This window comes from Tursiops truncatus, chromosome 4 (assembly GCF_011762595.2).
Source record: "Tursiops truncatus isolate mTurTru1 chromosome 4, mTurTru1.mat.Y, whole genome shotgun sequence".
NCBI classification, from domain to species: domain Eukaryota; kingdom Metazoa; phylum Chordata; class Mammalia; order Artiodactyla; family Delphinidae; genus Tursiops; species Tursiops truncatus.
In genome coordinates, this window is record NC_047037.1 from 95,331,600 (window position 1) to 95,344,330 (window position 12,731).

The 12,731-nt window shown below is 35.5% G+C and overlaps 1 protein-coding gene across 22 annotated transcripts in view; it reads left to right on the forward strand.

Annotated features, from left to right (window-relative positions):
- The window catches only part of SENP7 (SUMO specific peptidase 7), a 171,753-nt gene that overhangs the window by 76,088 nt on the left and 82,934 nt on the right, over positions 1–12,731 (forward strand). For 20 of the 22 annotated variants that reach the window (XM_073804290.1, XM_073804289.1, XM_073804288.1 and 17 more), the window contains one exon: positions 8,350–8,547. The exons of the other annotated variants lie outside the window; for them this stretch is intronic. In XM_073804290.1, the coding sequence (XP_073660391.1) occupies positions 8,350–8,547 (198 nt within the window). The remainder of the gene's footprint in view (positions 1–8,349; positions 8,548–12,731) is intronic. 22 annotated transcript variants of the gene reach the window in all.

Consider the following 12,731-nt stretch of genomic DNA (forward strand, 5'->3'; position numbering starts at 1 on the left):
GTACATTATATCCTCATGACTTAGTTTTGTTGTTGTTAATTTTTAATTGAATTACACTGTGGTCTGAGAACGTTTTGTATGATTTCACTTCTTGTAAATTTATTGAGGTTTATTTGTGGCCTGGTATGTGGTCTTTCTTGGAGAATGTTCCATGTGTTTGAGAAGAATGTGCATTCTGTTCCTGTTTGTTAGAGTGGTCTGTGGATGCGTTGGTTGATGGTGTTATTCAAGCCTTCTGTATCCTTGCTGATTTTTGTCTAGTTGTTCTATCAAGACTGGGGTTTTAAGTGTTGAACTATTACTGTTGAATTGTTAATTTCTCCTTTCTGTTAGTTTTTGCTTAATGAGCCTTGTGGTCCTGTTATTAAGTATATGTGTATTTATAGTCAGTATATCTTACTGATGAATTAACCCTTTTGTCAATGAAATGTCCCTCATTGTTTCTACAGACTTTTTCTTTTTTTGCTTTAAAGTCTATCTTGTCTAATACTGATAGAGCCTAGTCCACCTGTCTTAAGGTTGCTGTTTGCATGGTACACCTGTTTCCATCATTTTACTTTGAACCTGTTTATTTCTTTGAGTCCAAAGTGTGTCTCTGGTTGAGAGCATATTGTTGGATCTTATCTTAGTCTGTTTAGACTGTTATAACAAAATATCATAAGACTAGGTGGCTTATAAACAAAAAACATTTATTTTTCAAAAGTGTTATAATTCCTGGGAATCCCAGGATCATAGCACTCCCAGATTCAGTATCTGGTGATGGCTTCCTGGTTCTTAGATGGCCATCTTTTTACTGTATCCTCAAAGGGTGGAAGGGGTACTCTCTTGAACCTTTTTTATGAGCACTAATCCTATTCATGAGGGCTCTACCCTCATGACCCAGTCACCTCCCAAAGGCCCCACCTCCTACTGCCATCACTTTGGGGGTTAGGATTTTAAAATATGAATTTTGAGGTGAAACAAACATTCAGAACACAGAAGGTCTTGTGTTTTTTTTTTTTTTAATCTACTCTCACCATCTCGACCTTTGACTAGATTATTTAATCCATTCACATTTCATGTGAATCAAGGTGTCCTCTAGGCTGTGCTTCCTTTGAAGGCATTAAGGAATAATCTGTTCCGTGTCTCTCTCCTCTCTTCTTCATGCATTCAGTCCTCCATATTTACATGTTTTCCCTGTATGTCTTCATGTTGTCTTCCTTCTGTGTATGTCTGTTTCTGCCATTTTTATAAGGATACCAGTCATAAGGTACAGGCATACCTTGTTTTATTGTGCTTCATGTTATCGCACTTTGGAGACAATGCATTTTTTTACAAATTGAATGTTGCAGGCAACCCTGCATTTAGCAAGTCTGTCGGTAGCATTTTTCCAGAAACATTTGCTCACTTTGTGTCTCTGTGTCACGGTTTGCTAATTCTCCCAATATATCAAACTTTTTCATTGTTATTATATTTGTTATGGTGATCTGTGATCAGTAATTTTTTAAATTCAAGTATAGTTGATTTACAATACTGTGTTTCAAGCAAAATGATTCAGTTGTATATTTTTTCAGATTATATTCCATTATAGGTTATTACAAGACACTGAATATAATTTCCTGTGCTATACAGTAAATCCTTCTTGCTTATCTATTTTATGTATAGTAGTTTATACCGGTTAATCCCATACTCTTAATTTGTCCCTCGCCACCTCTCCCTCCTGTTTGGTAACCATAAATTGGTTTTCTATGTCTCTGAGTCTGTTTCTGTTTTTTTTTAAAAAACATCTTTATTGGAGTATAATTGCTTTACAATGTTGTGTTAGTTTCTGCTGTATAACAAAGTGAATCAGCTCTATGTATACATATATCCCCATATCCTCTCACTTTTGTGTCTCCTTCCTACCCTCCCTATCCCACCCCTCTAGGTGGTCACAAAGCACCGAGCTGTTCTCCCTGTGCTATGTGGCTGCTTCCCACTAACTATCTGTTTTACATTTGGTAGTGTATATATGTCATAGCTACTCTGTCACTTCGTCCCAGCTTACCCTTCCCCCTCCCCGTGTCCTCAAGTACCTTCTCTCCATCTGCATCTTTATTCCTGTCCTGCTCCTTGGTTCATCAGAACCATTTTTTTTGTTTTTTAGATTCCATATATATGTATTACCATATGGTATTTGTTTTTCTCTTTCTGACTTACTTCACTCTGTATGACAGTCTCTAGGTCTATCCATCTCACTACAAATAGCTCAATTTTGTTTCCTTTTATGGCTGAATAATATTCCATTGTGTATATATGCCACATCTTCTTTATCCATGCATCTGTCGATGGACACTTAGGTTGCTTCCATGTCCTGGCTATTGTAAATAGAGCTGCAATGAACACTGTGGTACATGACTCTTTGAATTATGGTTTTCTCAGGGTATATGCCCAGTAGTGGGATTGCTGGGTTGTATGGTAGTTCTATTTTTAGTTTTTTAAGGAACCTCTATACTCTTCTCCATAGTGGCTGTATCAATTTACATTCCCTCCAACAGTGTAGGAGGGTTCCCTTTTCTCCACACCCTCTTCAGCATTTATTGTTTGTAGATTTTTTGATGATGGCCATTCTGACCGGTGTGAGGTGATACCGGTGTGAGGTTTGATTTGCATTTCTTTAATGATTAGTTATGTTGAGCATCCTTTCATGTGTTTGTTGGCAATCTGTATATCTTCTTTGGAGAAATGTCTATTTAGGCCTTCTGCCCAGTTTTGGATTGGGTTGTTTGTTTTTTTGATCTTGAGCTTCATGATCTGCTTGTATTAATCTTTTGTCAGTTGCTTCGTTTGCAAATATTTTCTCCCATTCTGAGGGTTGTCTTTTTGTCTTGTTTATGGTTTCCTTTGCTGTGCAAAAGCTTTTAAGTTTCATTAGGTCCCATTTGTATATTTTTGTTTTAATTCCATTTCTCTAGGAGGTGGGTCAAAAAGGATCTTGCTCTGATTTATGTCATAGAGTGTTCTGCCTATGTTTTCCTCTAAGAGTTTTATAGTGCCTGGCCTTACATTTAGGTCTTTAATCCATTTTGAGTTTATTTTTGTGTATGGTGTTAGGGAGTTTTCTAATTTCATTCTTTTACAAGTAGCCGTCCAGTTTTCCCAGCACCACTTATTGAAGAGGCTGTCTTTTCTCCATTGTATATTTGTGCCTCCTTTATCAAAGATAAGGTGACCATATGTGCATGGGTTTATCTCACGGCTTTCTATCCTGTTCCATTGATCTGTATTTCTGTTTTTGTGCCAGTATCATACTGTTTTGATTACTCTAGGTTTGTAATATAATCTGAAGTCAGGGAGCCTGATTCCTCCAGCTCTGTTTCTGTTTCTCAAGATTGGTTTGGCTATTTGCAGTCTTCTATGTTTCCATACAAATTTAAACTTTTTTTTTGTTTTAGTTCTGTGAAAAATTAATACTACTATTAATAAAGCTACTGTGAATATCCATGTACAAGTGCCTGTGTGGACATGTTTTTATTCCTTTTGGTTAAATACCTAGGAGATGGGTTGCTGGGTCATTGAAAGTACATTTTCAACTTTGTTAAGCAACTGCCAAATGTTTTCCAAAAGCAGTTGTGCCACTTTACATTCTCATCAGCAGTGCAGAAGAGTTTTACTTCCTCCACCCTCCTGCCAGCACTTGTATGGTCAACCTCTGTCATCATCCCTTTTAATGTATGTGTAGTGATATCTTATTGTGATTTTAATTGCATTTCCTTGATGAATGATGATGTTGAGCATCTTTTCATGTGCTTCTTGTTCTTTTGTATCTTCTCTAAAGTGTCTGTTGAAATATTTTGCTGTCCTTCCCCCTTTTTTGAAAAGACAAACTTTTTTTAAAGACTGGAAAGATGAGGTTAATGATATTGAGCACCTTTTTATGTGCATATTCGCTATTCATATGTCTTTCTTGTGAAGTGTTCAAATATATTTAAATATATAGAAATTTAAAAAATTTTACCTTTAATTTGGGGGGAAAAGATTGCTGACTTCTGCCTTAGGATATTATTAGTCAATCAGATTACAGTAAAGCAAATTTATGAACATGAAATAAGTATTTTCACAGAGAATCCAAATTGTCTTTTTCACTTAGAGCCAACTATTAGAATTACCAGTAAAATCACCAGTGGTGATTCTTATTTGGTTTGGGTAAATAGAAAAATGGCATTTTCCAACATTGGATATTTTCATATTTAAAATTATTAAAATTACCACTGGGATATTTTCCCAAATAATTTAGCAAATTACTAATAGTGATTTTCTCAGACGAAAAGTATACCTTATATATCCTTAAGATTTTAGAAGTATTTTCATTTGATCATTTTAAGTTGTACAGTTGTAAAACCTATAAAAGAGTAGTCCTGAATGTAAAAAATAATTTTTTTTCACTAATCAATAGATAGTTTTTGACTGGGTAAAGATGTTTACCATTCTTTACAAAATTAATTGGTTGACATTTCTCTTTATGTAAATAGTATAGTACTTGCTTAGTATAGAAAAGAGAAATAAAGACAAGTTGAAAGAAAAAAACACAGCCAGTCTCTCTTAAAATTTAAAGTAGAAGATTTTAAGAGACTAATAAGTAACATTCCATTAAGTGGCTTTATCATTGTTTACTTAACCATTCTGCTATTGCTGGGAATTTTTATGTTTTTAATTTAAAAAATTTTTAAATTTTTGGCTGTGTCAGGTCTTCGTTGTGGCACGTGGGATCTTTGTTGCGGCATGTGGGATCTTTCGTTGGTGGTGCATAGGCTTCTCTCTAGTTGTGGCACGTGTGCATTGTAGCATGCGGTTTTATTTTTCCCCTCTCTCTAGTTGAGGTGCGTGGGCTCAGTAGTTGCAGCGCGAGGGCTTAGTTGCCATGCAGAATGTGGGATCTTAGTTCCCCGACCAGGGATTGAACCTGTGTCTCGTGCGTTGGAAGGCGGATTGTTTACTGCTGGACCACCAGGGAAGTCCCTATTGCTGGGAATTTAAATTTGCTTTCATTTTGTTGCTTTTATAAATAATACTGTGATGAATATCTTCATGCATAGCTTTTTCCCCGTTTCATATTTTTTTGGTACAGGACCAGGCGGGATTATTTTGTTAAGAGTATAACAAACACGCAAGATGTTGTTAATGTTTTCCCACATTTGCCTTCTCTCAGTCTCTTTTCATACATGTATGTAAGTGCATATCACATATGCATATTCATGTACACATTTTTTTTCACAGAACCATTTGAAGGTAAGTCACAGATGTCAGGCACTTCACCTCTGAATACTTTAGCCTGTACTTCTTAAGAACAAGAAAGTTCTTTTACATGATAACCACAATATATTATGAAGAAAATTTATAATAATTTCATATTATCATGTAATATAAAGTCTAGAATCAGAATTCTCTAAATGTCCCCCAAAATGTCTTTTGTTAAAAAAATCTAGGATCAAATTGAGGTTCATGCATTTTATTTTTTGGTTATTATGTCTCATTAGTCTCTTAATCTTAGAATAGCCCCTGCCTCCCCCCGACCCCCCTAAACCATGACATTGATTTTTTGAAGAGTTCAGGCCAGTTGTCTTGTAGAATGTCCTACATTCTAGATTTTTATAATTGTGTTTGTCCTCATAATTAGGTTCATGTTACATTTTTGACAAAAGTACTTCATAGCTGATGTATTTGCTTATTGCATTATATCAGGGGATATGTAGTGTCTGCTTGTCCCACTGTTGGTGGCCTTACATTTGATCACTTGGTTAAGGTGGTAGCTACCAGATTTTCAGTTATAAAGGTGCCTTTTTCCTTCGTAATTAATAATCATTTGTGAACCTAATTATCTGTTTGCATTGTGCTGACACCAAGGTGGCTGAGCAGTGATGGGAAAAAAAATCACAAAACACAGTATGTTTATGCCATTATAAATTTGTGGTTATTAACCCTACTGGATTCCTCAACTTCAAGATAATCCTACTGTGTTTCTCTAGTCAGCTTGTGTTCCCCCTCTCCACAGTGATGATTTGAAACCTTTTCTCTCCTCAAGCCTGTGTTCTTTTACCTTTTGTATCACTTTGAAAAAATGATCTTGGTTTCTGGAAGAAGGAAAAGGGGTTCTTCTCCCACCATAAACCAGCACAGTGGAGCAGTTAAGAGTGCTGGCAACAGAGTTGAGAGTGTGTGGCTCTGGATCCCGCTCTCACCACTCACTCATTTAACTATGGACTTAGTTATTAATCATTCTATTCTTGGTCTTCTCAGTTGCAGAAGAATAATTACCATTATACTTCACAGAGTAGTTGTGAGGATTAAATGAAGTGTAAATCATTGTAGAGGTCTTAACATGCTTCCTGGTGTATGGTGCATGTTCAGTAAATATTAGCTCTTTTTATGCTACTTCTTAAGAAACTTAATTATAAAGTTAATTATACTGTCTCCTGTATCTTCAACCTCTCCTAGTCTGTTGACCTCTTCCCCTAAGCACTGAAACTTACACAGATATTTTCTATCTTAAGCTAACTAAGCAACCAATAACTAACTAAGAAGACCTTTCTTGCATCTCACATTTATCTTCAGCTCTTGTCCTATATCCCCCTTTCGTAGCTGTTTGTCAACTGCCTACATTTGCTGTGTCTGTGTCCCTTTTCTTCTTTCCCATTTCTGCTCCCACCATTCCACTAAACTATCCCTAAGCACCATTTCCTCTCTAAATTCATTATTACCCTTTTCTCTTGGTGTTTTCTTTATTATTCATAAAAGATCAAAGTCATCTTTTAAAAATACAGCTCTGGTCTCATGATTCTTTTGTTAAAACTAGGGGATTGATATTGTTGTTGACATTAAAGTTTCAAATCCTCAGTATAGTCCACAGGGTCCTGCCTAACTGCCCATCTTTATCTTATACAAATTTCCTCTTCACTTTAAGCACTTGAGCCAGGTAAGTCCTTTAATTTCCTTGAACAAGCTTTACTCTTGTCTGAGCATTTACATTTTGTCCTCCTTTTTGAACCACTCTCCATTTTCCACTTGTTTCCTTTGGACAGTTTCAACGTAAATGTCATATTCTCAGTAAAACCTTCCCTGATCTGGTTCAGAAGAAATGCAGCACCTGTATTTTCTGTTCGTATTGCTCATCACAGTTGTAATTAAATAATTAATCGGGTAATTCTTCTTTGGAATGTAAGCTCCATGAAGGCAGGAACTGTAACTCTTTCGTTTGTTGCTGAATCTCCAGATTCTACTAGTACAGTTGTTTTGCTAGAAGGTATTTGGTAAGTATTTGTTGAACGAAGAATGAATTATTATTCATTCATAGAAATTTCACTCATCTCTTTATTCTTTAATGATAATTCTAAAATCTATAAACTTAAAGTATTTGGAGTTTCAGTGCGTTCTATAGAGGTTCCTCTGAAGACTTCTATCCCGCTTCTTCCAGATGATCTGAAGATACAGCCCCAAGTGGCTGCGGCAAACAAGTGATTTCTTTGAGCTCTGTTTTATATTAAAAATACACGAACACTTTGCTTTCTCTTTCTTAATATTATTAACATTTGTTAAACAAACAGTGCCTAAAACTGGTACTAGGGAATAGAATAGACACTCTTCTGATCACACATTTCCAATTCTTCCAGCCATTCCTCATTTGACATTGTCTCACATCTACTTGGTAGCCTGTTCACAGTCCTGAAGAAACTATATTTCATGGTTCTAGAACTGAACACAGTTCTTCAGGTATTATCAGCACATAGATATGTTGAATGAGTAATGGGCAAAATTTAATGAGGCAGAGCTGGAAGTGTTTGGATTTATCAGTTTTACTTTTGAAATTGGTGTAGGTACAGTAAGTGTTTTAAGTTGACATATTTTTAGAAATAAGGTAAAATTAAATGTATCTTAAGACTGTGTAGGGTTAAGATTGTAGATGTTGTACTGTTACCCTTAGTTTTAATTATGTTTGCCAAGTCAAATACTAAAACAAAAATACATTTTTAGTGCAGAAAGCGGTTGCCTCTGTGACATGATGTGCAGATGTGTGTTGTTGTTCCACTTGTAGTGTGACCAAGCACAGATTGGTTACCAGCAATCCAACAGCTGTACGTGTGTGTGACCACAGATGTAGTATACTAGATAGAATTCTGAAGAAAGTCCCAATTTAAGTGAAATGTGCTTTAGTTTTTCATGTATATTTGAGAATGATTGGCATATTTTTTACTTATGATATTTACTACTCTGGTTAATTTCTTGAAGGACTGAATTTAGAATTCCTGGAAGTTTTCATTTGTTACAATTTGTGATGAATTTATGTATTATATAATGTTTAGTACTGTATGTATTAATTATTTATGTGTGTAACAGGCAACTCAAAGTTATGTTGACGAATGTCCTATGGACGGATTTAGGACGAAAATTCAGAAAGACCCTACCTAAAAATGATGCTAATTTATGTGATGCCAACAAGGTGCAATCAGACTCATTGCCTTCGACATCTGTTGACAGCCTAGAGACATGTCAAAAATTAGAACCTCTTCACCAAAGCCTTAATTTATCTGAAAGGTATGTTGTTCAGTATTGCTTTTGTTCAACTTACCGCAGTTGAAATAATTTAAGTCCAATAGTCTTCAAAATAAGATTGTTGGAAATGATCTTTAAGAAAATCTGCATATACAGGTGTGACTCCCTCAAATCTTAAAGTTGACAATCTTAATTTACAAAGTTAATGATTCTACATTTCATTAGATTGACATAGAATTATTTTTAAAAACAAGTATTCTTATTGCATTTAGCTTAATAATTTGATTCACATGTACATATTTTTAGAGATTCACATATGATATAAAATGAAGAACTAGATATATATAGATGGGTAAGGACCTAGATTAAATATTTTTTGAAAGGTGTGTTAAAGATGCAGAAATAAAACAGGTATGTATATCTATCTGTAGATCTTTTAAATTTTCTGCATCTTTAACATACCTTTTAAATATTATTTAACCTGGGTCCTTACTACTTTTGACTTTGTGAGCTTCCTTGTATTTTACATGTGTTTTTTTTAAAAAGGAGATGATTTTGAAATATTACTCCCAGATTTTTGATAATAAATATGCGGTTTAATTTTGAAAACTAACAAGTTTTGTTCTATATTTTTTAAAAGAATTATATATGAAGTTTGGGGCTAAAAATTAGGAATTAGCTCTGGGAATTTGTCATCTGTAACATATTAATATTTTTAATGTATTTCCACTTACAGTTTTAACCCTTAAATGAGTATTTTTTAGGGGAGGTATTTTGCTTTCAATTAGCATATCCTGTCATTAGCTAGATGGTGCTTTGGTTATTTGGTCTGTAATCTGATAACGATTTGTAAGTGCTTTAAGCCAAGATCCAGTGAAAACCTGTTAACTTTCAGCACAATTATTTTAAATATTAAAGAACTCTGTCAAAACATCTGAACAACAACAACAAAAAAAGAACAAAAACAAAAACAAAACAAAACAAAAAAACATCTGAACATAGTATTATGCATTAATTGTATTTTTAAAAAGGACACTTTTTTTTTAATACATCTTTATTGGAGTGTAATTGCTTCACAATGCTGTGTTAGTTTCTGTTGTACAACAAAGTGAATCAGCCATATGCATACATAGATCCCCATATGCCCTCCCTCTTGTGTCTCCCTCCTACCCTCCTTATCCCACCCCTCTAGGTGGTCACAAAGCACCGAGCTGATCTCCCTGTGCTGTGCGGCTGCTTCGCACTAGATATCTATTTTACATTTGGTAGTGTGTATATGTTGATGCTTCTCTCACTTCGTCCCAGCTTACCCTTCCCTTTCCCCGTGTCCTCAAAACCATTCTCTATGTCTACTTCTTTATTCCTGTCCTGACACTAGGTTCATCAGTACCATTTATTTTTGGACTCCATATATATGCATTAGCATATGGTATTTGTTTTTCTCTTTTTGACTTACTTCACTCTGTATGACAGACTCTAGGTCCATCCACCTCACTACAAATAACTCAACTTCATTTCTTTTTATGGCTGAGTGATATTCCATTGTATATATGTGCCAAATCTTCTTTATCCATTCATCTATCGATGGACATTTAGGTTGCTTCCATGTCCTGGCTATTGTAAATAGTGCTGCAGTGAACATTGGGGTGCATGTGTCTTTTTGAATTATGGTTTTCTCAGGGTAAATGCTCAGTAGTGGGATTGCTGCGTCATATGGTAGTTCTATTTTTAGCTTTTTAAGGAACTTCCATACTGTTCTCCATAGTGGTTGTATCAATTTACATTGCCACCAACAGTGCAGAGGAGGGTTCCCTTTTCACCAAGGACACTTCTTTTAAAAAAGGCAAAAACATAAAAAGCTATGTAACAGGAATTTCCATACTAGATCATATCTGATGTAAATTTAACTTTCTAAAGCACCCAAAATCTTAGAGTCAAACAACTTAGCTTCAGTAATTTATGAAGCAGCTTGCTCTCATTGTCCTGGAGTCCAGTGTTTTTCCTCCTTAGTACAGGTGAGCTATTCCCTTACTGTGCTGCTAGATCTAAATAAAGGGGGCTAAAGGAATGACCCTTCCAATCCCTTTGATTCTCTTGAAAAGAAGCTTTAGCTCTCTTCCAAATGACATCTGTCCCCTCATCCCATATCTGTCCTTTTTTCAATTAGATCAGCATGATTGGAAAAGTGTAATGTTTCATTCTCTTGGAATAGTTTTTCTCACTACAAGTTGTTAGCAGCTAGATTATGTGTCCATGAAATTTAAATATAATGTGAAGAGTCCCAATAACATTCTAATTTGGTTTTTACTGTGTGTGTGTTGTTCTGTTCACTTACTGGGATGAACTACTAGTTAGTCCAGACTTTTTCCCTCAGCTCTAGGTGTCCTAAATTTAACTTGTTCCAAAGTGGATGCATCGTCTTTGTTCCCAGACTTGTTCCTATCTCTGTATCTCCTCCCTGTCTGAATATATGACTCCTCTTTACGCTTAGTTCTTCAAATTAGAACTTGGAAATTGTCCTGGCTCCTCTTTTTTCCTTATCCTTTGTATCCAGTCATTTATCATGTCTAGTTATTTGTACCTCCTAAATCTGTCTTGAAATGATCTTTTCTTCATCTTTATTGCCACTGCCTCAGTTCAGGCCCTGATAACTTTGTGCCTTTATTATTAGGATCGTAATTTGATTGGGCTTCCTGAGCATAGTCTTTTTCTTCTAGGTTATTTCTCTGTATTGTTGCTGAAGTATTCATTCTAAAAGGCAGATGTTACTTGTCACTCTCCAGTTTAACATCTTTCTGTGGCTCCACATAAAGTTTAGGATAAAGTTCAAATTCCTTACCTTGGCATACAAGGTCCGTGATGATTTCACCTTTGACTACCTCTAGCTTTGTGTATGTCCACTCTTCCATATTTATGCTGTGCTTTAGATTTAGGAAACTACTGGTAGTTCACTGAATGTATAATGCTGTTTTATTCCTCTGAGCTCATGCTTTTTCTCTTATCTTGGGAACAATTCTCCTTTTCCCCTTTACTGACTTATATTGAGCTCATTATATTTAACATTGAGCTCATTTCTTCTTTGATTCCACCTGCCACATCTGCATTTGATCCCTTTCTTTGTCTTGCTAAGCAGCCTGTTCCTGTATCATAGCACTCATCACACTATACTGTGATTTTTAGTTTCTCTGCTTCCCTGACAATAAGCTTCATGAGGGCAGGGACCCTACATTTTATTATTTTTTCCTTGCACAGTACTGGGCACATACTAAACGCTCAATACATGTTTGCTGACTATAAGAAAGAAATTGCTTCTCAGCAGAGTTACATCTTCAGTCTCCTTGATTGAAATGTCTTTTCCTCCATCAGAACCAATTATCTGCTCTGTAATTTTGGGGACAATCAGGAGAAGAGATATCACAAGCTTCAAATAAGAAAATTGGAGAACTGTTTAGGGTATAGCTTTAGTTAGATGTTTTCTTTGTGGGGCTTGCTATCTAGACTAGGAGACTGAGACTTTTACATGATGCTGTTTGTCTTATTTTCATTTTACTTAGGTAGGAATTCATTATTTCAGAAAGATGAAAGAGAGAGAAATTTATTTATTTATTTATTTTTTGCGGTACGCGGGCCTCTCACTGTTGTGGCCTCTCCCGTTGCGGAGCACAGGCTCAGGATGCGCAGGCTCAGCGGCCATGGCTCATGGGCCCAGCCGCTCTGCAGCATGTGGGAACTTCGCGGACCGGGGCACGAACCCATGTCCCCTGCATCGGCAGGTGGACTCTAAACCACTGTGCCACCAGGGAAGCTGTATTTTTAGTTTTTAACTTAAAGTTTAAATATTGAGTAAACCAAAATTACTCATTCATTCCCAGAAATGTCATTTTTTTACTTTTTAAAAATTTTATTATTTGTTTTTATTTTTTAACTTAAACTTTTAAATTTTATATTGGAGTATAGTTGATTTATAATGTTGTGTTAGTTTCAGCTGTACAGAAAAGGAGTGGCATTTTTTAGAAATTTTATGTGCGTTCTAGGATCTAAAGGTAGTGATCTAAGTAAGTTGCCTTTTAATGAAGATAGTTTAGCCTTTTAATTTCCGGATAAAATTGAGAAGAAAAACAGAAAACACATGATACCAATCAGTCTTGTTAAATAATGAAGAACAGGGTCAAGAGTTTTAGAAATATCAAATTAGCAGTATGTGGGATGCATACATTTCTTTTTAA